The sequence below is a fragment of the Rhinopithecus roxellana genome, chromosome 13, assembly GCF_007565055.1.
Source record: "Rhinopithecus roxellana isolate Shanxi Qingling chromosome 13, ASM756505v1, whole genome shotgun sequence".
Taxonomy (NCBI): domain Eukaryota; kingdom Metazoa; phylum Chordata; class Mammalia; order Primates; family Cercopithecidae; genus Rhinopithecus; species Rhinopithecus roxellana.
This window is the reverse complement of record NC_044561.1, coordinates 13,588,842-13,615,876: the sequence shown is the minus strand read 5'-3', so window position 1 is coordinate 13,615,876 and position 27,035 is coordinate 13,588,842. Positions and strand designations below refer to the sequence as shown.

Genomic DNA, 27,035 nt, shown 5'->3' with positions numbered 1-27,035 from the left:
GATCTGGCATGTAGAAAAGTGACTTATCATTTACCAAATTCTCAAGACTTCTGATCTATAATTTTTAAACTGAAGTTTAACATACATAGATAAAAATACATAAATTACCAGCATAGAGCTGAATATTCACAATGAAAGTACACCCATGTAACCACCAAATTAGATCAAGAAACAAGATACTAGGAGCACCTTAAGAGGCCCACTCCAGTCACGGTTCCCCTGGCAAAGGGTCACGACCATCCTGACTTCTAACTCTCTAGATTAGTTTTGCCATTTGTAAACTTAATTAGAAACATGGAATCATACTATATGTACTCTTTTGTGTCTGGCTTCTTTTATACATTAATGTAACATGCACACATATATTGTTGTAATTTATTCATTCTTAGTCCATTGTATAAACAAATTTTGAGCTGCTTACCGTTTTGGATATTAAGAATAATATTCCTGTGAACATTCTTGTTTACATGTCTTTTGGTACACACAAGCATGTATTTCAGATAGATATACACATATATATGATATTTATATATGAGTGGATTTGCTAGGCAAGAATATGTGTCTGCTCAGCCTTAGTAGTACTGCCATTTTTCCAAAGTGGTTGTACTAACTTATACTCCTATCAAGTGTATGTAAGAGTTCTACTTGTTCCCTACGCCCTTTTTTTTTTGGAGACAGAGTCTTGCTCTGGTGCCCAGGCTGAAGTCCAGTGGTATAATCTCAGCTCACTGCAACCTCTGCCTCCCAGGTTCAAGAGATTATTGTGCCTCAGCCTCCCAAGTAGCTCGGATTACAGGCATACACTATCATGCCCAGCTAATTTCCATATTTTTTTGTTGAGATGGGGTTTAGTCATGTTGGCCAGGTTGATCTTGAACTCCTGACCTCAAGTGATCTGCCCACCTCGGCCTCCCAAAGTGCTGAGATTACAGGTGTGAGTAATCCCATCCAGCTAAGTTCTACTTGTTCTCAGTATTATTCTCATTTTAACTCTTCTGGTTAGTGGAATTATATTGTGGTTTTCATTTGTATCTCTCTGATGATTAAAGAAATTGGTTACTGCTTCATATGTTTACTGGACATTCTGATATCCTGTTTTGTGAAAAGTCGGCAAATTCTTTGCCCACTTTCTAATTAGGCTGACTTTTTTTGCTTACGATTTGTAGGAGTTCTTTATGAATTTTGGATATGAGCCCTATGATAGACGTACTGCAAACAATTATCTTTTTATGCGCTATAGTCTAGTTCTTAGATTGACATAAATTTTTAACTTGTTAGTGTCATTACCACCAAAATGGCTAGTTCAAACACCCCATTTTTGAACAGACAATATTCTTAACTTTTCAGTTTGCTCAAAAATCCCCACCATAACAATTGTCTGACCTCACTGGAAGCAACAAACATTGACTCTACAATTCCCTGTCTCCGAGTCCTTACCTGTAGGTGTTTCTTTGCCTTTCTATCAAATTTAGGTTTCAGAACCAGTCGTTTCAATCTCCTTGGTTGAATCTGACTACAAAAACTGCAACCCTGAATGACTTCAACCACCAATTTTATCTAAGCTTGAACCTGGGCAGGTACCTGCTGCTGGAGGAAAATCACTCAACTACTAAAACAGCACAATAGATGATGCATGGTCACCAAACCAAAAAGGGTCTAGCAATCTTACCACGTTTCTTCTGTGAGCCAGTGTTCCCATTTTCTACAAATACCTTTTCAAACTTGCTTTCTTCTCTGTAAACCTCAGACCTTTTATTCTTTCCACTTATAGAGTTTGGTTAAAAAATGGGAATCTCTATAAAATAGCAACTATTTATTGAGTGCCAGACCCTGATTTAAGTCTTTTAATAATATTAAATAGTTTACTAGTTGCCAAACTCTGAACTAAGTATTTTACATTTTAATTAATGTAATTATTTCAACAACCCTACAGAATAGGTACTTAAAAAAAAAAAAGTAAGCACATAGTAGGTACTACTTTTTATTCTCATATTTCAGATGAGGAGTCTGACGAATAGAAAGAGTGTCTAAGTAAGTAATGAAGCAAGGATCTGAACTCAGGTAGTCTGCCTCCAGAGTGCACATTCTTTTTTTTTTTTTTTTTTGAGACAGAGTCTTGCTCTGTTGCGTAGGCTGGAGTGCAGTGCTACAATCTCAGCTCACTGCAAGCTCTGTTTCCCGGGCTGACGCCATTCCCCTGCCTTAGCCTCCTGAGTAGCTGGGACTACAGGTGCCCGCCACTACGTCCGGCTAATTTTTTGTATTTTTTTAGTAGAGACGGGGTTTCACCGTGTTAGCCAGCATGGTCTCGATCTCTTGACCTTATGATCCGCCCGCCTCGACCTCCCAAAGTTCTGGGATTACAGGCATGAGTCACTGCGACTGGCCTGAAGTGCATGTTCTTAACCATTACATTGTACTTTACATATATTATTTTCTTTTTCTTTTTTTTTTTTGAGATGGAGTCTTGCTGTGTCGCCCGGGCTGGAGCGCAGTGGCTGGATCTGAGCTCACTGCAAGCTCCGCCTCCCGGGTTTACACCATTCTCCTGCCTCAGCCTCCCGAGTAGCTGGGACTAAAGGCGCCCGCCACCTCGCCTGGCTTGTTTTTTTGTATTTTTTAGTAGAGACGGGGTTTCACACATATTATTTTCTTTAACCCTTGCAATAACTCTATGAAACAGATAATACCGTTATCTCCAACTGACATGAAGACGCTAAGTGTAGAGATGTTCAGTAAGTTGCCCAAGGTCACACAGTAAGCAGCAGACTAGGAATTCAAAACTAGGCAGCCCAACTTCATACGTGAAATCACTTCCTTTCTAGCATCATACTCATCCTCTCTTCTTCTCATTAGAAGCGAGAACCCATACGAATCCCACCCCTCTCTTACCTTCTTAGGACTCTCATCTCATGCAGCAACAGTCTCCGGGAGTGGAGACAGGCATGGCTAAGAGACAGGGAAGGCTACACTAGAGATGACATGGGTTCTATACCTTTTTAAAATTTTTTTGAGTAAGGGTCTCCCTCTGTCGCCCAGGATGGAGTGCAGTGCAGCAACCTTAGCTCACTGCAACCTCCACCTTCTGGGTTCAACTGATCCTCCCGCCTTAGGTTCCCAAGTAGCTGGGACTACAGGTGCGAGCCACCATACACAACTAATTTTTATATTTTTTTTAGAGATGGGGTTTTGCCATGTTGCCCAGGCTGGTATCAAACTCCTGAACTCAAGCGATCTGCCTGCCTCAGCCTCCCAAAGTGCTGGAATTATAGGCATGAGCCACTATGCCTGGCTGGGTTCTATACCTTGAGGAAAGAGAAACAGGTCAGGCTATGCAGAGAAAGGAAAGGGAGAGAAAAGAAAATCAGCAAAGGGATGCTGACATTCAATTAGGAAAAAAGCCAAAGAACTACTAAACTGATATAGGGACTTAAAAGTGGTTTTCTGTACAGAGTAGATATAGGAATAGAAAATATTGGTCATGCTATATTAATGTACTTAAATGAGATCTCATCTCACACCTGATATTCTCACTTTAAATTTATCCCAATATAGACTACTAATTTCTGAAATATATAAATCAGAGAGAAAAAAGGAAGTAAAAGTCTTTAAGCCTTATCTTTGTGAAAAGTGGACAGTTAAAACTGATCTAAGAAAAAGCTCAGTCTATAACAGCACTGGTTTGCATTATTTTCTCTTGTTAGCTGCTGAGCACCCTTACTGACCATATAAACAACGTTCCAAGGTTGTGATTTTCCCTTTTGTGGTCATTATCCAACCTAACGTATCCACTGGGCAAGGCATAAAAGAGAAGAGGCTGGATGTAGTCCGCTCACCGACAGTTTACAGTGAGGACTGGGAGCAGTGCTGGCCTGACGCAATCATACGGCTAAAACCTACACATCTACCCTTCCAACAACTCATCTTCCCTGGTGCAGCTGAGCTAGCCATCAACACTGCACAGGTGGTCGGCACCAATTACACTTAATAGCAAACTAGAATTTTAAGTCTCAGAATCTCATCCTAGAAATGAGGACTACAAATGTTTTCTTTTTTTTGATGACTTCAAACTTTTAAAACACTTATAACTAGGAAATGGATTCATTTTTCTGACTCCTCTATGATACAATGGAAATATTTTAACTATACATTGTGAACAAATGTTCTATCATAATCTAAAGGGAATTCTGAGTGATACAAGATTAAGTATAACCTTCCAAGTCTATCAGATTAAGATTAAACACATACTACTCTGAGGTAGATACTAAGGAATCTCTCAATGAATTCAGAAATATTTTGATTTGTGGATTATCCACTTTCTTCAATATTTATTTTTCCTCTTTCCCCTGCCCCCACATAGAAGTCTTCATTTCTTATTTTCATCTCTTTGAGGCTAACAGAGAAAAGAAGCAAAATAGGAAGTTCAGTTTAGCACAGTAAAGTTTTTGAAAATCTGATTCATGGCTGAAAATATCTATTTAACCATCCCAGTTTAATGACAGTTTAGCTGGTCACAGAATTCTAGGTTGGAAAAAAGAATCCCTTCAGAATTTTGAAGATAACTCTCAACTGTCTTCTAGCTTTCAGCCTTGCTGCTGAGAACTCTGAAGGCATGATTCCCATCTCCTTGTATGTGTCTTTTTTCTTCTTTCTTGCAGCTTGTAGGACTATCCAAATACACCTGATGTTCTCCAACGGTGTCGATAGTGATATGCCTCAGTGTGGACTTGTTTCATTTTCATTTATTTTGTGGAGAATTCTGTGGTCTCTTTCAAGTTGGAAATTAATGTCCTCAGTGCTGGGAAGTTTTCTTGCATTATCGGGTGATTATTCCCACTCTACACATTTTCTTTCTCGAAGCAATATTATTGGATCTTCTAGACCGGTCCTCTAATTTTCACATCTCTTCTCTTGTATTTCCCATCTCTGCCTTTTTGCTCCATTTTTCTGGGATACAGGTCCTTAACCTCTTATCTGAAACCTCTGGGGCCAAATGCGTATCAGAATTTTTACAATTTTAGAAAGTTAATATAAAATATAACCCATAATGTAATACCTACCCCTCATCCCACCCACATACAATGAGATCTGAGGCAGTGATATTTCTTTAGCAAAATCTATAAAGGACAGAAATAGGTTGTGTTATAAACTTATGAAAAATATAATTTTCAGAACTTTTTAGATTTTGGAATTGTGGATAAGAGAAGAGACTGTAGGCCAGGTAGAGCGGCTCACACCTGTAATCCCAGCACTTTGGGAGGCCGAGGCAGGTGGATCATCTGAGGTCAGGAGTTCAAGACCAGCCTGGCCAACATGGTGAAACCCTGTTTCCACTAAAAATAGAAAAATTTGCTGGGTGTGGTAGTACACACCAGTAATCCCAGCTACTTGGGAGGCTGAAGCAGGAGAATCGCTTGAATCCAGGAGGCAGAGGTTGCAATGAGCTGAGATTGCACCATTGCACTCTAGCCTAGGCCACCATTTCAAAAAAAAAAAAAGATGTAGACCTTTATTTTTTTATTTCATCTTCAAGTCAGCCAAATAAAGTTTTTCATTTTGTTGCCATATCTTTAATTTCAATGACTCATTTTCCTTTTCTGAAACTTAACCCCCATCCCCCAAACTAGCATTTCATTCCTGTTAATACAATTTCTTCTCTGAGGATGTAAATGTAATTGTGGGGGAAGGGTCCCTACTCCCTGTAACGTGGTGGTGGTGCTGGTGGTTGTTTTGGTTTGTTTTTGTTATCTATCTTCCATGTTATGGGCTTTCCTGGTACCCAGTAATCACTGATTGTCTATTCAGGACTTCAGAGTTGAAGGGGTAGGTGGCAGGTAACTAAAAAATGGGCAAGTCTGAGTGGGTGGAGTGGAGGCTTCGATGACTTTGTGACTCCTTCATTCTAAGTTGTTAGGTAAGCAATTTGTTCTTTAAGTCTTCTTGAGCAAGTGAGGTTCTCCAAAAAAAAGTCTTCCAATCTTCTAACTGATGCCACCAGTTTCTGAACTTTTGAAATTTTTGTGGTATGAGTAAAATTAACTTCATGTATTCAAAACTGGAACTAATAGTAAGTATTTAATAAAATCTTATAGTACTGTGTGTGCGTATTTTCATCAAGGCAGCAAAATAGGGTAACACAGCCTATGCTTGTTTTGAGCTGACATGTATATTCTGGGAACCACTGCTTGCTTTCAAAACCTTTATATTTCAAGTGAAGAAGAGCCTGCATTATAGTCATTCTCCAACGCAAACACAGAAGGTTAAGGCAGAATAAGCAGATGGAGTAGGAAATGAGATGTGGTTATCATCTAAAGGCAAGTTCATAAATACAAATTTTTTTCCTTTTTCTGTTCTTTACAGCCTATAAGTACCTCAGATATAAGGTGAGGATTATTAAAATATTTATGATAAGGAGACATAGCAACTAACTACAGTATGGGATTCAGAATAGAGAAAAAGACATTACTAAAAAAAAAAATGAAATTTAAAATAAGGCCTATACTTTACCTAATAGTACTGTATCAGTCCTTCTTATTGCCTGATTTTGAAAATTCTACTATAGAATCTATACATCTACTATGTAAGATGCTAACATTAGGGAACTTGATAAAGGGTATGCAGAAACCTTTTGCATATTTTTGCAACTTTACTGTAAATCTAAAATAATTTCATAATTAAAAGTTTTGGCTGGGTGCAATGGCTCATACCTTTAATCCCAGCACTCTCGGAGACCCAAGAGTTCGAGACCAGCCTCAGCAACATGGTGAAACCTTGTCTCTACAAAAAGCACAAAAGTTAGCCAGGAGTGATGGCACAAGCCTGTACTCCCAGCTGCTTGGGAGGCTGAGGTGGGAGGATCAATTGAGCCTGAGAGGTCAAGGCTGCAGTGAGCTACAATCATGCCACTGCACTCCTGCCAGGGTGACAGGGCGAGACCCTGTCTCAAAAAAAAAAAAAAAAGAGAGAGAGAGAGAGAAAGAAAAGCAAGCAAGCAAGCAAGCAAGCAAAAAAATTTACAAGTTTTAAAAAAGAAAAGAGTAGGCCTTGCGCAGTGGCTCACGCCTGTAATCCTAGCACTTTGGGAGGCCAAAGTGGATGGATTACCTAAAGTCAAGAGTTCGAGACCAGCCTGGCCAACATGGTGAAATCTCGTCTCCACTAAAAATACAAAAATTAGCCGGGCGTGGTGGCAGGTGCTTGTAATCCCAGCTACTTGGGAGACTGAGGCAGGAGAATCTCTTGAACCCAGGAGACGGAGGTTGCAGTGAGCCGAGATAGCGCCATTGCACTCCAGCCTGGGCAACAGAGCAAAAACTGTCTCAAAAAAAAAAAAAAAAAAAAAAGAAAATATTTTAGGATGTCGGATTCTAAACCCTTAAATATTAAAACACTAAGAATGTTTAACTGACTTAATAATTATATACAGGCACAAGTGTAAACAAATATTTATGTTTGTATTCAAAATGTGATTGGAACTCTTATGAAACTTAGAGACTGAAAAGTACATTAATTTCAAATTATTGGTTTGATGAAGGAAAAAAACCATATTTAAATCTAACATTACCATTAATCCATTTCACAATTAGAAGCAGTTTAACTTGTAACTCTCATGATTTTACATACAAAAAAAACCAATCATATAAAGCTTCATCTCCTACTGCATTCTCTCTGAAGACCTTATAGTTTTAAGAACAAAAATATCAATCACTCCTGGTTGGGCTCAATTTATTTTGAATGGGGGGGTGATTTTCAGATAAGGTATGTAAATGAATACTTTCCATAGACTTAAATAGGTAATTTTCACAGTATTATGAAGTCAACATGTAGTGTAAGTGATATAGTTCTGAAAAAAGTGTAATCTAAGAATAAGCCTATCAAAGGTCAGTAGATATTTCTATTAACTGCTCAAAGTACATCTGCCATGTGAATTATCATGCAATTCAAATAGCTTTCAAATTAAGCAACTATTGCTGGGTGTGGTGGCTCACATCTGTAATCCCAGCACTTTAGGAGGCTGAGGCAGGTGGATCACTTGAGGTCAGGAGTTCGAGACCAGTCTGGCCAACATGGTGAAACCCCATCTCTACTAAAAATACAAAAATTTGCTAGGCGTGGAGAATTGCTTGAACCCCGGAGGTGGAGGTTGCAGTGAACCAAGATTATGCCACTGCACTCCAGCCTGGATGACAGAGCAAAACTCCATCTCAAAAAAAAAAAAAAAAAGAAAAAGAAAAAGAAATTAGGCAACTATTAACACAGTTTTCATTTGGAGGGATTCACATTGAATCAAAATTTGCACAAAAGTGAAACTTCATTAACTTTTTATATCAGATTTCAAATCTGAATGATTTAAATTTGAATAAGATTGTGACATATTTAATATTCAAGGAAATGAAATGGAAACATCATAGCCTACTAAGTATTTGATATTCATTTTCTCATCTAATCTTGAAAACAACCCTAGGCGGAAGGAACTATTATCACCATTTTTACAGATAAGGAAAATGAGCATTGGAGTTCTAATTCTCTCATGGTTACACAGTTAGCAAACAGAAGGAGCTGAGAGCTAAACCAACCTGATTTACAGGCTCACGCTCCCTAAACACAATATAGCCTTTTTTAAAAAATAAAAACGCTTTAAAAAATTCATTTTTTTCTTACAATATTTTTTTTTTTTTCTTACAATATTTTACAAAGTTGGCCGGGAAACTTTTCATTATGCCATTGCATAGTACCTTAAAAAAACAAGAACTACAATCCATGTTAGAACTTCGACTAGATTTGTTAGCACTTAAAGCACTTTTGTTTTAATTTTCTTGGAGACAGGGTCTCCCCATGTTGCAGAGGCTGGCCTTGAACTCCTGGGCTCAAGAGATTCCCAGGTCTAAGCTTCCCAGGTTGCTGGGATTACAGGTGCATGCCACCATGCCTAGTTAAGCATTTTTAAAATGTTTCTAATAGGGCTGGGCACAATGACTCATGCCTGTAATCCCAGTACTTCGGGAAGCTGAGGCGGGCAGATCACCTGAGGTCAGGAGTTCGAGACCAGTCTGGCCAACATGGTGAAACCTCCCCTCTACTAAAAATAAAAAGGAATTAGCCGGGCATGGTGACAGGCACCTGTAATCCCAGCTACATGGGAGGCTGAGGCAGGAGAATCGCTTGAACCCCAGGGGCAGAGGTTGCAGTGAGCTGAGATCATGCCATTGCACTCCAGCATGGGCAACAAGAATGAAACTCTGTCTCTTAATAAATAAATAAATAAATAAATAAGTTTATGATGGAGTTCCTGATGGGTTAAAACGTGGTGGAACTAGATCATATGCATTCCTTCTCACACAGTACAAACGCAGTAACATGATAAAATATTTTTCAAAAAAGTAAAATTTTAGCCCACATGCTTATCTACTGAAAAATCAGTGTACTCCATGGTGCTAACACAATATATAAGACAATTATAATATACTGAATATAAAATTATTTTATCGAATATCACCACCCACACAATTTTTTAGACATAGAAAAGTGAATTTACATTTACTTACAGCAATTCCTTATTTAAGGATAATTACTTTTAGATTTTAAATAGAAATGTTTAAACATTTCTTCTGCATATTTGAGCATTGTTATGACAACCTGAATTCTGAGAGTCTAATCCTGTTTGGGCATTCAAATGTAAGCTAATAAACGAGTAATTCAATTTCTTCTGAAAATATGTGGTTCCATTTTCTCAGAGTGTCAAAGTGTCAAAAAAAGGAATTATGAAAGGCATCGTTTGTATATATAACATGATCATGTACTGATTATCAGTGTCACACTGTGAAACAAAAACCAGAGCAAGTCATTTTTTAAAACAGGAGTAAGAATTAACTTTATACCTGAGTGATTATTTTAATGTTCATTTAGAATGACAGAAATTTGTTAGTATGCTCAAGCTAGAGCTCCTAGGTTAAAAGTTGAAGAGTAAGTGGAAACTAAGATGGTTAAGACTCTTTATGGATATCTGTTTTTTTTTTTTAAATCACCATTTGCATGGAGAAGCAGGAAAAAAGCACTTGACTGAAAGCAGACTTCCTGAGGCCCAGCTCTGTAACCAGCTAGCTGTAACTTGCTCAAATCACTTAACACTACTGACCTCAGCTGTAAATGGGAGGCAGAAGATGCTGTTAAAAATGGTTTTTTAGGCCAGGCGCGGAGGCTCACGCCTGTAATCCCAGCACTTTGGGAGGCCGAGGTGGGCAGATCTCGAGGTCAGGAGATCGAGACACTCCTGGCTAACACGGTGAAAACCCGTCTCTACTAAAAATACAAAAAATTAGCCGGGTGTGGTGGCAGGAGCCTGTGGTCCCAGCTACTCAGGAGGCTGAGGCAGGAGAATGGCAAGAACCCAGGAGGTGGAGCTTGCAGTGAACCGAGATTGCGCCACTGCACTCCAGCCTGGGCGACAGAGCAAGGCTCTGTCTCAAAAAAAAAAAAAAAAAAAAAAAAGCTTTTTAGCTTTAAACTTCATCAATTCTGATCAGAGTTTACTCATTTAAAGAGGTAGTATAAAATATTTATAAAACATGTAAAGAGGTTAAAAAAATACCCCTAAATAATCCTTTACGTCATCCTTGCTCTAAGCTGTGAGAGCAGTAACAGGCAGCGGAGCACAGCATTAATGCGCCTAGCAATTTTTTAGTTCAGTTTCCCTTGGGCATTAGGAGTAAGTAGGTAAGTAAAGAAACCAAGGTATGCAAAGAGAAAAAGCAACAGAGTTGCTTTATTAACAATATTGTTAAAGCAATATTAACAATGTGCTGAAAGGGTGTCTTGAGTCTTATATGATCCACAGGGCAATTTTCTCTATTTAAAAACACCCATGCATAATTCTAAATTTGGTTTTCTGCGGCAACTCTCACATTCTCAAACCAGGTGATAGCTTCCTTATGGATCCAGCTTGGAAACTGCCAAACTACTCATAGGCATCAACATTTTGGAGCTAAAGAGCAGATGTAATTATTTTTAAGGGTAAATTGATACAGGATATATATATATTTTATGTAGGCTCAATGTACTCTGCCTTTTATTACTTTGACAAAAAATAAGAGCCACTCTTGGAAAAGTGGATGGCTGAATGAATAAATTCCTCTGGAGTCCAAGGCCTCTACATCTAGCCTGGAAACAGAACATGCTAATGATACCTACACTGTGGGCTCCTTTTTTCCCATTATGTTCTCAAAATACTCATTTGGGCAAATGATTGCACTGTTAAGGGCTATACCTTCTTGGCTACGCTTTAGTGCATCACTAATCTGCAAGGCACCTTCAAGTGTTATCAGATACAGGAGTCAATGGGCAATTCCAACTGATAGTAGAAAGAAAAAGTGGCTTCAACTCCAGAGAAGGGGTGTGTAGAAAAACAAAAAAAAAATCCTCTGAGCATAATGGGCAACAGGGGCTTGCCAATGAGGAGGGTTATAAAATCTATAGCTGACTAATATGGTAAGGTGGGCCACTCAGCTATTTGCTCAAATCTCTACTTTCGACTCACCAACAAATATTTCAAAGAATCCTTAGCTCTTTAGAGTATAAAATTCCAAATTCTTTGGCCTTGAATTCAAAGTCCTCTATAATTTAGCTTTATCAGTCTCTCTTATTGAGCATTATTGCTTCAGAAGGGCCTTGTGTTCTAACCAAAGATACTGTAAGCAAAACATCATGCTGTACAACAGCATAAATGCATACAATCTTGTCAACTTAAACTTAATTTTTATTTTTTAATTTTTAGCGATGGGGTCTTGCCATGTTACCCAGACTGGTCTCTAACTCCTGGACTCAAGTGATCCTCCCACCTCAGCCTCCCTAAGTGCTGAGATTACAGGTATGATCCACTGTGCCTGGCCTACAAAGAAAAGAACCTTCTGTTTACATCCCCACCTCCATGTGGGAAACTCTTTCAACTCTTAAACACGACTGAGGATTCAGAGAGCTTTTTGTTTCATTAGCTAATTTCCATTGTCATTTATAGCATTAGATATTAAAGCTGAGCCATTTTAAAAGTATTTAAAAATTGATTTTAAATAATAAGCCAATTACATGTTAATGTAAATAACATATTTTAAAGAAAATTAACTACATTTTCCAAAATATAATAAATTTACTTAGAAGACTGGCACTCCCTTTAATGTATGGATTTACTCTGTTACAATATGTTATTTTAGCTTAAGTATACAAAGAAAAATCTGGCCTCACAGATAGTTGGAAAAGGGAAAACTATTTCAATAGCCTTCTCAGATAACTGTGGAGTCTTCTTTGATAATACATCAAAACTTGACGAGTGGTACTTTCTTAAAAGTTAACTACAATGTCAAATCTGAAACCTTATCAGTGAACTTTTCATATGTTATTACACTAAAATCCATTGGACAATCATGCACTTTGCATGGATCTTTTACTCATGATTTTGTAAAATTAAACATCAGTCATTAGTTGTAAAATACCGGCTTACTGAGTTCTGGAGATCTTTCAAATGTCAGGACATTTCATTATACAAGACCACATTTGTTACTATCATCACAGATTCTCATCAGAAAAAATCTTTAAGTACTGAGAAACTGTCAAGCTCATAGTGGAGGATACAAATTTTTCAAAATTCTAATTTTTGCCAGGAGAGTTTACATTTTACCAACGGAAACAAATACTGTCAGTTTTTTCCCTTGAAGTGACAGGCTTACTTCATTTTCAAGAAAATGTCTGCCAGATACCCAAATCTGAATATCATGGTTTGTCCATTAGCTGTTCTTACAAGAAAAAAATGGTGCTCCATGAAAAAAAGCAGCTAGTTCAGCTTGCAACTCAATCACATAGTACTTTTCCTTGAGACAATGAAAATATTTTGGTATGTAACACAAGTGCTTTATGAATACTTTTCACTTTGCCATGTAGAATATGAAAAAGATCATGTACTCAATGGTGGGAAATTAATAAAATTAATACTTTTTACTGCTTCATCAAGGACATTCTTAAGTGAACAGGATTCTTTTGTTTTCCTGTGAGTCTGTGACAGTGAAGAATATAATGACTGCTAGCAGCACAGTTTGGTGCCATGGCCTCGATTCATGCTAAGGTGCTAGCAATTTTACCCACCACTGCTTTTGTACTGACCGTCAATGCCAATATAGTAAAAACAGCAAGAATGTATTGGTATTACTATGAAATTAATACCTTGCATTGACTTCATACACCCCCCGACCCAGACTCTGAAAAAGTTTAGGAAACTGCCAGTGATCTGTGGACCACACAGGGAAAACTACTGCTGCAGAGGACTGCCCCTGCCTGCAATGTCCTCTACTTCACTTCAGGCTATGGGTTCACTGTTTGGGGAAGTAGTACCTACCTTCTAAAAGCATCTCTTAATGAACCCACTTCATTACTCTCCCTCTCTCTCTCTAGCACTTATCTGTACTTCGTTTTTCTTTTCTTTTCTTTCTTTTTTTTTTTTTTTGAGACTGAGTTTCCCTCTTGTTATACAGGTTGGAGTGCAATGGCATGATCTCAGCTCACTGCAACCTCTGCCTCCTGGGTTCAAACGATTCTCCTGCCTCAGCCTCCCAAGTAGCTGGGATTATAGGCATGTGCCACCACGGCTGGCTAATTTTGTATTTTTAGTAGAGACAGGGTTTCACCATGTTGGTTAGGCTGGTCTCGAACTCTCAGCCTCAGGGGATCCACCTGCCTCGGCCTCCCAAAGTTCTGGGATTACAGGCATGAGCCACCACACCCAGCCTGTACTTTGTTTTTCTACCGGAACTTCTATAGGTTCATTGAGGGCAGAGGCTTTATTTTACCTTTTTAAGAACACCTAGTGCCTAGCACAGTAATGTGCACATGACAAGTATATATAAAACAGTTATTCAGTATAATTTATGGGAAAGAATGCAGGCTCTTGGAGCCAGATAACCTGTATTTAAATCCTCACACTGACATTTATTAGCTGTGGATCTTGGACAAGTCATCTTGAATCTCTCTAAGCCTCAATTTCTTCACCTGTGAAAGAGGAATAATAACGACACCTATTTCACATGGTGGCTGCGGTAATTCAATGGAGTTAACACATAAAAGTGCTTCAAACAATATCTGGTACAAAGTAAGCACTCAAATTTATTAGTTTTGTTGTTACTATTAAGTAGTTACTGACCCTATATATGTATTTCAAAAAATTATTTAAGGACTGATACTTTGATTTAAAATAAGGTAACCCTAAATTATGTTTTGAAGAGTGTATAAGGGGAAATAGATGTATTTTATTTTCCTAATTATCCAGTTAGGAAAACCTTATATTTAAGTGAAAGACTCAATAACATGCCATGTCTCCTAAGTAAATGATTCTAATTACATCAAACTAAGAAAAAGAAAGTATTTACATTATATGGAAGAATGTTGGAGAAATGAATTGTTACCTAAACTAATGTATTAACTCAGTATTTTTAATAGTGTATGTCTAATACCTTAGACCACCTATACACCTTTAGAACAACTATAAGCCTCCCCCACCACTAGAAAGCACTTGCTAATAAGTGTCTGTATCCATAATATACCAGTAGAGATGATAAAAACAGAGAATGTATTATTTCCTACCCTCAAGAAGAATATAATCCAACAGGCAGTTAGAATATGTACACAATTATAAACCTCGTATCTGAAGAGTATTCACTAAAGCTTGTCTACTTCAAAGTCTTTGGTTATTTAAACCCACTGCCATTTAGAAAAGTATCTAAAGATATGGGAACTGAGGTCCTTTTTTCTCTGCAGGCAGGCCCAGAGATGATCAAGTGTCTGCAGGCCCGGGTGGTAGACCCCTAACTGCTGCCTCTTTTGCTAATGCACAGTATGGGACCAACTGACTATCGAAATAAGCTCTCATCTTGAGAGCAGGAGCTCCCAGCCCAAGGTTAAAATCGACTTCTAAAACACAGTTTCAAAACAAAAATTTCAGATTCTAATGCTCAGTTCTCATTTTTGTACACACTCTTTTCTTTTTGTTCTCTCCAACAAGCTTAAGACTATCCAACATAAACGAAATATACCTAAATGGAACTGTAGCTCACAGTAACAAAAAGCACAAACAGTACAAACAGGGACAACTGATCTTAAAAGACTTATGATGGTTACAAATAATTACTTCGGCTGGATGTGGTGGCTCATGTCTGTAATCCCAGCACTCTGGGATGCTGAGGTGGGAGGACTGCTTGAGCCCAGGAGTTCCAGGCCAGCCTGAGCAACATAGGGAGACCCTGTCTCTACAAATAATAAAAAAAATTAGCTGGGTGTGGGGGTGCATGCCTGTGGTCCCAGCTACTCGTGGCGGCTGAGGCTGGGAGGCAGAGGCTGCAGTGAGCCGAGACCATGCCACTGCACTCCAGCTGGGTGACAGAGTAAGACCCTACCCACCTCAAAGACCCTCTTTCCCCATCCCAAAAAAAGGTAATTAAGGAACTAATTAAACAAGTAATTTCCAAAGTATTTCTTAATTTATTCTCACCACAACCCTGTACAGTCAGGTTGATTATAAATTTCATTTGATAGATGAGGAAACTGAAACTTGGAGGTAAAATGGTTTATTCAAGACAACGATTACAATAAGGATGGCACAATCTTTGTGCTACCTCTTATCTTACTCATCCAACCAGCTGTCAAATCCTCTATATTCTACCTTTGTAATATCTCCTGAATTCATTCCCCTCTCTACATAACCACTTAAGACTGTTTCCCAACCGTCTGCCTGCTCCTCTATTCATCCTGCATATGCTGTGACAGATCAATCTTCTCTGAGCACAATTCTGCTCACTTCATTTACTTGCTCAAAATCTTCAATAAAGTCCATATTTCTCAGCCTGGCATTCAAATACTCTTCCCAATTTATACTCAACTGACCCTTAGTCCACCTTATTTCCCACCAGTCTCTGCCAAACACCTAAAGCTTCAGTCAAGTAGAAACCTATGCTTTTATCCCAAGACATTTTGATCCTTCTCATCACTTCAACTTTATATTGAGAACTGACGTTCTTAACTCTTCCCGCTACCATCTCTGCTTACTTGAATTCTAATTACCATTAATAAAGGCCCAGATCAATGCTGTATTCACCAAGAAGCCTCAGCTTCTCTCTCCTCAGAACTGCCATAATACACTTGTACCTAGTTTTATTTTTTTCCCCAAGAAGCATTTACTGAGTATCTATTAGTGTCAGGTATGGTGATATGTCAGGGAATGCAAAGATGAACAAATAATGACCTTTTCTTTAAAAGTTTAAAACTTAGGAAGACAAAAGTCAATTTAAAAATCACAATTTATATGTTATATAAACAGCAGTCAGCTTAGGGTTCTACTTGAGCCTAAATGAAAGACAGACAAATTTGGCTTCGCCTAGAAAAGTCCAGGAAGGCTTTTCAGCAGAGATAAGACTTGGACTGAGTGAGAAAGATGCTAAGTGCTTGCTAAGAGGACCAGTGAATACGCACAGTACACAGTCTTCTCTCGCTATGTTGAATATGGGGAGTCGGAGGACCAGTGAATACACAGTACACAGTCTTCTCTCGCTATGTTGAATATGGGGAGTTGGAGGACCAGTGAATACACAGTACACAGTCTTCTCTCGCTATGTTGAATATGGGGAGTTGGAGGACCAGTGAATACGCACAGTACACAGTCTTCTCTCGCTATGTTGAATATGGGGAGTTGGAGGACCAGTGAATACACAGTACACAGTCTTCTCTCGCTATGTTGAATATGGGGAGTTGGAGGACCAGTGAATACGCACAGTACACAGTCTTCTCTCGCTATGTCGAATATGGGGAGTCGGAGTGGTAGAACAAAGATCATGGACTTAGAATTCCCCATCTGTAAAAACCCTACCATACCCCAAAGGGATATTTTACAAACCACAATAAAATATTGTTTGTGAAAGCAATTTTTAAACGGAAAAGTAACATATAAATTTGATGTATCATTAATACATCTGTAAATATCAACGCTTCCTATCTAACTTTTAGATTTAATTGACCGCATGAATTACTAGATCATTGTTTTTAACTGATGAGTTATCAAACTGGATAGACTATTTTAAGAGACATACAGGCAGATAATAAAAGTTTAATAAAATAAACTAAAATTGTCAAGTCTAGGTTTTACAATGCATTGCTCAACTGTTCAAACTCTCTCTATATACAACACATACACACACACTCTCTCTCTCTCTCTCTACAAAGGTAAATAAATGGCTTATGAGCAGTGAATTCACCCTCACATTTAAAATGTACACTTTTGGGCCAGGCACAGTGACTCACGCCTGTAATCCCAGCACTTTGGGAGGCTGAGGCGGGTGGATCACTTGAGGTCAGGAGTTCGAGACCAACCTGGCCAACATGGTGAAACCTCATCTCTACTAAAAACACAAAATTAGCTGGGCATGGTGGCAGACGCCTGTAATCCCAGCTACTTGGGAGGCTGAGGCAGGAGAATCACTTGAACCTGGTAGGCAGAGGTTGCAGTGAGCTGAGATCACGCCACTGCACTCCAGCCTCGGAGACTCGGTCTCAAAAATAAGATCAAATAAAATAAAATGTACACTTAAAAAAAAAAGAAGCATCTTTCAACCAGAGCATCCTAAAAATTTCTCATTTTGTTAACAACTTCCTGAAATTATAGAACTTGTGCTATCTCTGTTCAGAGGCACAAATCAAAGGATTTTCCATTTTCTCTTCAGCTATTTTTGGCAGCAATAACTTACAATCTATACACATGGATGATCTCTTTAGGAACTCATATTGGTTGACATACAAAATTTCATGGTGAACAGCTTCTGGTATAAATGAGGAATGTAAGTCTTAACTATATATATAATGTAAAAAAATATATATTTACATTAAGGAACAGAACTTGCCCTTAATCACTGTCATTAGAAATACACAACTGGAGATGTGAAACAACTGAAAACAGTAGCAATAAAGGAAAAAAGAGAAATAGAAATGGGCAATGATGAGGAGACATGTAGTAATTATAAAATGCCATGCAATGATTCAGGGAAGAGACTTCTGGCTATGATGGCATGAACAGGTCAGTGAATTGTTTCCTCAAAAGAAAACGACAGTAAGAAAGTTGGACAAAGTTGTCCAAAACAGCTATTTAAGGATTCCAGAAATCAATCAAAGACAGACAGACAATAAATAGAGAGATGTCCTGAGAAATTGCTTAAACTTAGGGGCAAGACCATCCAGACAAAAACTTAATGCCTTAAAACTTAGTGTTATCAGGGGAGGGCTGGGACCATAAAAACCAGCAATTTTCACTGCCAGAGAGGGCAGATCTGACTTGGGACAAGGGGAGACTGAAGGACTGGCAGAAAATCCATAGCTCTGTCAGCTGAAAGGGGCCAACCTGGTGGGAACCTAACAGGGAGAAGACATTCTTCTAGCTTGAGGCTGTGGTCTGATGAGGGTGCAGTGGAAGACCAGCTAGAAATCTGAAGGGGAGATCCTGGAAAGAAACGAGTCATAAAAGGGTCAGATTTGCTCTCCTCACAACCCTGGGTGGCTGTGAAACTACATGGATGAGGAAGGGAGACATGGGAGGTCTCAATAGAAAGAAAACCCAAGGCAGGCTTGAGAACTGGCTGAGCTTTGAGTGCACTTCCCAATCCACCTGGATCATCAGAAGGTGAAAGCTCAACAAGCTTCAGGTGTTTGAGCACCAACTCTGCACTAGTCACAGGCTAACCATTAAGCTAGGGAGACATGGGTGCCTCCTAGCCAGGCTAAAAACAATAACAAATGAAAATCACTAAGAAGAAACATTAGTGGCCACACACTGTGTGGGAGACAGATTCCATAGTTTAAGTATCGGCAAATTACTTAAAACACACACACACACAAACACAAACACACACATATGCCCATCTCAGAAAAATAAGTAACACCCCATAGTCACTACAGTACATTACTAGAATGTCCAATTCTCATTAAAAAATTACAAGACACGCAAAGAAACAGAAAAGTGACCCAGTTTCAAGAAAACAAACAGTAACTAGAAACAGACTAAGGCCCAGATGTTGGATTTAGCAGACAACTTTAAAGCAGTAAATACAAATATATTTTTAAAATTAAGGCTGGACATGGTATCTCACACCTGTAATCCCAGCATGCTGGGAGGCTGAGGCAAGAGAACTGCTTGAGCCCAGGAGTTCAAGACCAGCCTGGGCAACATAGTGAGACCCTGTCTCTACAAAAAACACAAAAATTAGCTGGGGTTGGTTGCATGTGCCTGTAGTGCCAGCTACTCAGGAGGCTGAGGCAGGAGGATTACTTGCACCCAGGAGGTCAAGGCTGCAGTGAGCTGTGACTGCACCTCTGCACTCCAGCCTGGATGACAAAGTGAGATCCTATCTCAAAAAATAACAATAAAAATTAAACAAAAATATTATGAGAAGAAATCTCAGTAGAAAAATATAAATGGAAATTCTAGAGTTGAAAAGTATAATAACTGAAATTTTAAAATCACTAGATGGGCTCAACAGCATATTTGGAATGGCAGAACAAAGAAGGAGTGAACTGAAAAAGAGATCACCAGAAATTACCCAATCTAAAGAACAGAGGAGGCCGGGCGCGGTGGCTCAAGCCTGTAATCCCAGCACTTTGGGAGGCCGAGACAGGCGGATCACGAGGTCAGGAGATCGAGACCATCCTGGCTAACACGGTGAAACCCCGTCTCTACTAAAAAATACAAAAAGCTAGCCGGGCGAGGTGGCGGGCGCCTGTAGTCCCAGCTACTCGGGAGGCTGAGGCAGGAGAATGGTGTGAACCCGGGAGGCGGAGCTTGCAGTGAGCTGAGATCCGGCCACTGCACTCCAGCCCGGGCCACAGAGCGAGACTCCGTCTCAAAAAAAAAAAAAAAAAAAAGGTAAGATTGTTTAAAGTAATAATTATAATAGTGTATTGTTATATATCTAAACTATACAGGCATAATATGTATGACAATAGCACAAAAGAGTGTGGGGAATGAAGATATATTAGACCTAGGCTGCTATATTTAACCAGAATAAGACACACATGCATGTGCACACACACATAACCATTAGTAATAAGTTGTGATAAGTCAAAGATGTAATTCCTTGAGAAGGCACTAAGAAAATACAAGAAACACCAGCACAAACAAAAAATAACTAATGAAAAAATATCACAAAGGGAGGTAAAAGGTACAACAATTATGTAACAGGAATCAGTCAAGAAGGAACAAAGGAACAATAAAAGGCATGAGACAGTAAAATGACAGACATAAATCTACCTACATTAATAATTATATTAAGATGCAGATTGACTAAATGCTCCAATAAAAAGATAGAAATTTTCAGACCAGATGAAGAAGCAAGAAGCAAAATCTACTTGTATGCTTTTTGGGAGTGGGGGATGGAGTCTCACTCTGTCGCCCAGGCTGGAGTGCAGTGGCGCAATCTCGGTTCACTGCAACCTCTGCCTCTTGGGTTCAAGCGAGTCTCCGGCCTCAGCCTCCCGAGTAGCTGGGATTACACACGCACATCACCACGCCCAGCTAATTTTTCTATTTTTAGTAGAGACGGGGTTTCACCACGTTGGCCAGGCTGGTCTCGAACTCCCGACCTCATGATCCGCCCGCCTCGGCCTCACAAAGTGCTGGGATTCCAGGCGTGAGCCACCCTGCCTGCCTCCCCCCACCCCTTTTTTTTAAAATAAGAGATACACTTCAGATACAAAGCAGTTGAAACAAAACTACAGAAAAAAAACATGTAAACAGTAACTATAAGAAGGCTGAAGTGGTTACATTAATATCAGACAAATGGTTTCCATAAAACAAGTCTCAATAAATTTCAAAAAAAATTGAAATCATATGAAGCTCCAAAGAAATTAAATTATAAATCAATAAAAGAAAGACATTTGGGAAATCCCCAAACATTTGGAAACAACATACTCCTATACAAACCAGGAGCAAAGAAGAAACCACAGGAAAAAATGTAAAATGTCTTGAACGAAATAAAAACAAAAACAAAATAGATTCTATTTTATGGTATGCAGCTAAAGGGAAACTTTGTGTTTACAGTTTTAAACACAAAAAGGAAGAAAATCTAACATCAATCACCTAACCTTCCAACTCAAGAGGCTGGCAAAATAAAGACCAAATCAAACCCAAAGCAAGAAGAAAGAAATAATAACAGTGTGGAAAATAATTTTTAAAAAATAGAAAAACAACAAAAATCAATGAAACAAAAAGTTGGTTTCCTGGAAAAATCTACGAAATTAATAAACCTTAGCTAGACTGACCAATAAAAAAAGAGAGAAGACATAAATTGCCAAATCAAGAATGTCAACAGGGATATCGCCACAGACCTTCTATACAAATTAAAAGGATTATATGAAATTATGAATAACTTTATACCAACAAAATTGACAGTTTATATGAAGCAAATTACTAAAAAGACACATATTACTCAAACTAACAAGAAACAGAGAATAAAAATGAAAAAAAATTAAAAACCCTGATAATTAGTATAGAAATTGATTTAGTGATTAAGATACCTTGGAAAGCCTCATATATATTTTATTTCTTCTTTTTCGCTTCTTTAATTGAAACAGTTATTCTGATAGGTCTGTGAGTTCATGATCATTAAAAAATTATTTGGAAATGTAGCCAATACATCAGCCTGTATATTTATGATTCTAGAACAAATGCTACTGAAAGTCTCGTTTGTTACCTATCATGCCTAGACTCTTCAAATGAATTATCTATTGTAGCCAATTACTTCTGAAGTATAAAATTATGTGCTTATACCAACTAATAAACATTGAAAGTAGGAATTTCTTGGTGGTTCAATACCTAATGAAAGAAAATTTAAAGCATTTATGGGTTAAATCCATCCATAGCAAGTGGCCTAAAGGCTGAATAAAGCTCTCCTTTTGATAACCAGATATAGGAAAGAGAAAAAGAAATCTAACAACAGAGCTAGGTCTTTCTATGCAGATGATAGAACATTTCTGTCTTTAGAAATACACCACACAAGGCTGGGTGTGGTGGCTCACGCCTTGTAATCCCAGCACTTTGGGAGACCATGGTAGGAGGATTGCATGACAGGAATTCAAAATAAGTTTGGGCAACAAAAGGAGACCCTGTCTCTACAAAAAGTAAAAAATGAGCTGGGCGTGGTGGTGTGTGCTTGTAGTTCCAGCTACATGGGAGGCTGAAGAAGGAGGATCACTGGAGCCCAGGAGACTGAGGTTGCAGTGAGCTAGCTATGTTCATGCCACTGCACTCCAGCCTGGGCAACAAAGCAAGAGACAATACAATTTCCCATATGTTGATATGCAGGAGATACATACCTATTATTAATTTATGACATTTCCTTTACTTTAGCAAGTTAGTAGTAAGAGATGAGGTCAAAGAGGTAAGCTGGGCTAGAGACTAGTAAACCAAGTACAAAGTTCAGATTATATTCTAATTGCATTAGGGAATTATTAAGAGTTAAGTAGGAAATTGGCAAAATTTGCATTAAAAAAAAACCAAAACCACCTTAGTCCTATGTGGAGGATAAATAAGCTAGGCAACAGTAATATCAGAAATAAGTGATGAGGTTTGGACTAGAGTGGTGATGATGATAAATACTTTTTTTTTTTTTTTGAGACGGAGTCTCGCTCTGTCGCCCAGGCTGGAGTGCAGTGGCCGGATCTCAGCTCACTGCAAGCTCTGCCTCCCGGGTTTATGCCATTCTCCTGCCTCAGCCTCCCGAGTAGCTGGGACTACAGGCGCCCGCCACCTCGCCCGGCTAGTTTTTTGTATTTTTTAGTAGAGACGGGGTTTCACCATGTTAGCCAGGATGGTCTCGATCTCCTGACCTCGTGATCCGCCCGTCTCGGCCTCCCAAAGTGCTGGGATTACAGGCTTGAGCCACCGCACCCAGCCGATAAATCCTTTTAAATTTCCTAACAGCCTCTTCAGGTAGGTACGATTATCTTCATTTTAGAGTGAACCAACAGCAGAGAGAGATTAAATAACCGGTCCAAGGGCACACAGTTTAGTAGGGGCCATATTGAGATTCAAACACAAGCAATCTGGTGGAAGAGCAATAAGATGTGGAGAAGAGGATGAAGTAGTTAGCGAGTTATGGTTGTCAAGACTTGCTAATCAATTAGATGTGCAGAAGAAAGGAAAGAAAGGAAGGAAGAGAGAGAGAGAGAGAGAAAGAATATTCCTAGGTTTTGCTTCAGCAACTGAGTTTGATAGTATAATTATATAGAGAAAGGATGTAAAATAAGAAGAAAAGGGGTTCCAGGACCTACACACGGAGTACTGCACCATTTAAAAATTGAACAGAGAAGGAGGCAGGGGCAGAACACCCAATGCTCGGCAGGAAAATTGGTAGAGCTGGAAAAGCCAAGAGACTAAGCATTTCTAGGAGGAGGGAGGATAATGTGTACAATGCTGCTGAGAGAAGGTGTAAATGAGAACATGTGTAAATGCTAAATTAATTCCGAGAGTTTTCTAGTTGTATAATCAAGGTGACAATTTTGATAAGATTGCCATGCATCCTTCTATTTTTCACCTCATGGTTTACATACCGTAAGAGATCCATTTTGTGTGCTGGGTGAGTTGCTGCTCTGCTCCCCGTGGGCCTGCGTACTTCCGTAGAGTGTCAGGTTATGCTCACCGGTCTGGCCGGCATAGTCTTGAGTGTGTGGCACCCCATACTCTGTGGGAATTCCATTCTGTGGAGGTGGTGGAAATGGGATGGTAGTAAAAGGCTGAACCATTGCGTCAGGAGTTGTTGTTGGCTCCTGGTTACCCTAAAACAAACAACGAGAAAAAGAAAAAGTGACTCTGAATCCTTGTTACGTAACTATTTTTAAAGTGAATATATGGAATTCTCCGAATATTCTCTCACTGCATAGGTAAAATGGAATGACCCAGGATTGGGGAAAATATTATTATATATAGACACATAGATGTATGTATGTGGACAGAGACAGACACACACACACCGTCACTTTTGTTAATGTGTGGTTACTAGACAGGCCCACAACCATATTAAAGTGGACTAGATGCCAAAGGGTCAAAAATCTTTCCTTTAAATTAAAAGTAGGTGGAGAGCCCACTTTGGACCACAAGCCACTACAGCCTCTGCAACAGAGAGAGATCCTGTCCCTAAAAAATACAAAAAACAAAAAAAGAAAAATCAACTAGGAGAAAATATTAGCAAAAGGTAAGAGAGATGCTGGGTTATCATCACTAGTCCCAGAGTGGGTTAACCAAGTTGACAAGACAGACACACATGTACACGCAAACACACACACATCCCAAGAGAAAAAGCGGCAAAGTGTCTATCTGAACAGTTCATTGAAAATGAAATACAAACAACTAATAAAAATGCTCAACCTCACCAACTGTCATGAAAATTCACATTAACATCAAAGTAAGTCCAAGTTTTTAGTCATCAAATCAGCAAAAAAATTAAGCAGTTTTATTGTGATATAACTGTCATATGATAAACAGCACTTATTTATTTATAGTATACAATTTGGTAAGTTTTGAAAAATGTACTTATATTCTCATGAAATCATCACCACAATCAAGATAGTCAACACATATATCCAAAACCCCCAAAAGTTTCCTTGTGCTCCTAATAACAAGCATATATTACTTTTGTAATAAAACCTACACAAATGTATCGTTTTTAATATTAAAGAGAATGACAAAAAAATATATCATCAATAAGGGGAAGCCAATATTCTGAAACACTGAATTACTGTGTTATCCTTAAGAGAATGGTAGTGACCTACCTCGAAACAAAAATTCGTAACTCTCTTCCATTTAAGTTAAACAACTTCAAAATTCAGCTGTCTCCAATGTCCAAGAATCATTTCTACTTGGTAATAAAAACTGCTTTACATAATAGTGGTGAAAGAAAAACGAGAATTGGGGATGGGGGACTGCCACAGTCTAGATAAAAAGTGAGGAACTGATTACAGTTATCAGTGGGAAGGGGCAGAGTCATAGGCTGAGTTGTGCTCCTCCCCAACCCCTATGTTGAAGTTCTAACCCTCAGTACCTCAAAATGTCACTGTTTTTAAAGATAGGGTCTTAAAAAAGGTAATTAAGTTAAAGTGATGTCATGAGGGTGGGCCTTAATCCAACTGGAGTGGTATCCTTATAAGAAAAGGGAATGTGGATAGAGACACATACAGCGGGAGGCCCACGTGAAGACACAGAGAGACCATGACCATCTACGGGCTAACTAATGAAAAAGACATCAGAAGAAACCAACCTAGCTGACACCCTAATCTTGCACTTCTAGCCTCCAGAATGGTGAGAAAATACATTTCTATATTGTTATGTAATATTTTGTTATGGCAGCCTTTTCAAACTAGTAAAGGCAGGAATGAAGATTCTGTAACAGAAATTAAAAATAAAAATTAAAAAAATTACTTTACATAAAAATTTTCCTGCTATTGGACATAATGGTTCATGCCCTGTAATCCCAGCACTTTGGGAGGCTAAGATGGAAGGACTGCCTGTGGCTAGGAGTTCAAGATCAGCCTGGCCAACACAGAGAGACACCATTTCTAAACTTTAAAAAATTAGCTGGGCATGGTGGTACATGCCTGTAGTTCCAGCTTCTTGTGAGGCTGAGAAAGGAGGATTGCTTGAGCCCAGGAGTTGGAGACTGCAGTGAGCCATGATTGCACCATTCTAGCTTGGGCAACAGAAAGATCCTGTCTCTTAAGAAAAGGAAAAAAAAAAAAAAAAAAAAAAAAAAAGGCTGGGTGTGGTGGCTCACGTCTGTAATCCCAGCACCTTGTGAGGCTGAGGCAGGCGGATCACTTGAGGTCAGGAGTTCAATATCAGCCTGGGCAACATGGTGAAACTCCATCTCTATTAAAAATATAAAAATTAGCCAAGCATGGTGCCAAATGCCTTGAATCCCAGGTATCTGAGAGGCTGAGGCAGGAGAATCGCTTGAACTCAGGAAGAGGAGTGAACTGACATCGCTACCACTGCACTCTAGCCCAGGCAACAGAGTGAGCGAGACACCATCTCAAAAAACAGAAATAAAAAATCCCTCTCTTTAGTTCTCAGAAAATATGCTATGAAAATTTTAAATTTTTTTGCAAAAAGTCTATCTTTGTCACCCATCACTATATAACTTCTTTTCATTATTTCTAGGTTAGGATAGTTTTTATGATGTCTTTATAGCTATTCTGGGCATCTGAAGAGAGAGAGAAAATAGTTATCTCCCTTCTTCAAATTATTCAATGCTCTATCTCTCTGTATCTATCTAGCCATATGAATGCTTCAGAAGCCCTCGCTGGATCTACTGGCCTGAAGACAGATATGAAAAAGAACTGAATTGGAATTCAGGTGGATTGGTGAACAAAACACAGTAAGAGCACCAAAGGTCTTATGCCCACTCAGGCATAAATATAATCTTACAGGAATCCACAAAAAAAGTTCTACTAAATAACTGGTAAAGGCTAAAAGACACAGTTTTCAAGTTAGGATTAACAAGTCCAAGGGGACTTTCTCTTGCTCTGACACTGTTCCTCTCAGCCTCCTCGTTTTACTCCAGCCTCCATTCTCCACCTCAGTCTGCTGGGAATGAGACTCTGGCACACAAGTACACAGTATGAATTCTCCCACAGGGGTATTCTCAACAGGGCTGACTCAGTCAACTGAATAAACACATCAATTAGCATTGGGAGACGGGGAGAAAGGTAAAAACATTTCCTGAGATCCACTTGTAGCCTAGGCACTAGGCGTTTTACAGAAATGCAAGCCAGGCAGAGGTACTGTTTTCCTAGAGGGGTAATATAACCTCCGTTAAGAGGTCAAGAAGAAATTCTTAGTGGACTATTTTGTTACTTACAGAAATTTCTTTTAAAATTTTTGTTAAAAGTGTAACAACAATTGTTCATATACTAAGGGAATGAAATTGGGATAGGAGTGATTCAACATCTTCTCTCATATATCCTGCAATGTCTGA

At 38.8% G+C, this 27,035-nt stretch overlaps 1 protein-coding gene across 20 annotated transcripts in view; it reads right to left on the bottom strand.

Annotated features, from left to right (window-relative positions):
* The window catches only part of RBFOX2 (RNA binding fox-1 homolog 2), a 300,698-nt gene that overhangs the window by 49,448 nt on the left and 224,215 nt on the right, over window positions 1-27,035 (bottom strand). For all 20 annotated transcript variants that reach the window (XM_030914834.1, XM_030914835.1, XM_030914837.1 and 17 more), the window contains one exon: window positions 23,617-23,841. In XM_030914834.1, coding sequence (XP_030770694.1) covers window positions 23,617-23,841 — 225 coding nt within the window. The remainder of the gene's footprint in view (window positions 1-23,616; window positions 23,842-27,035) is intronic.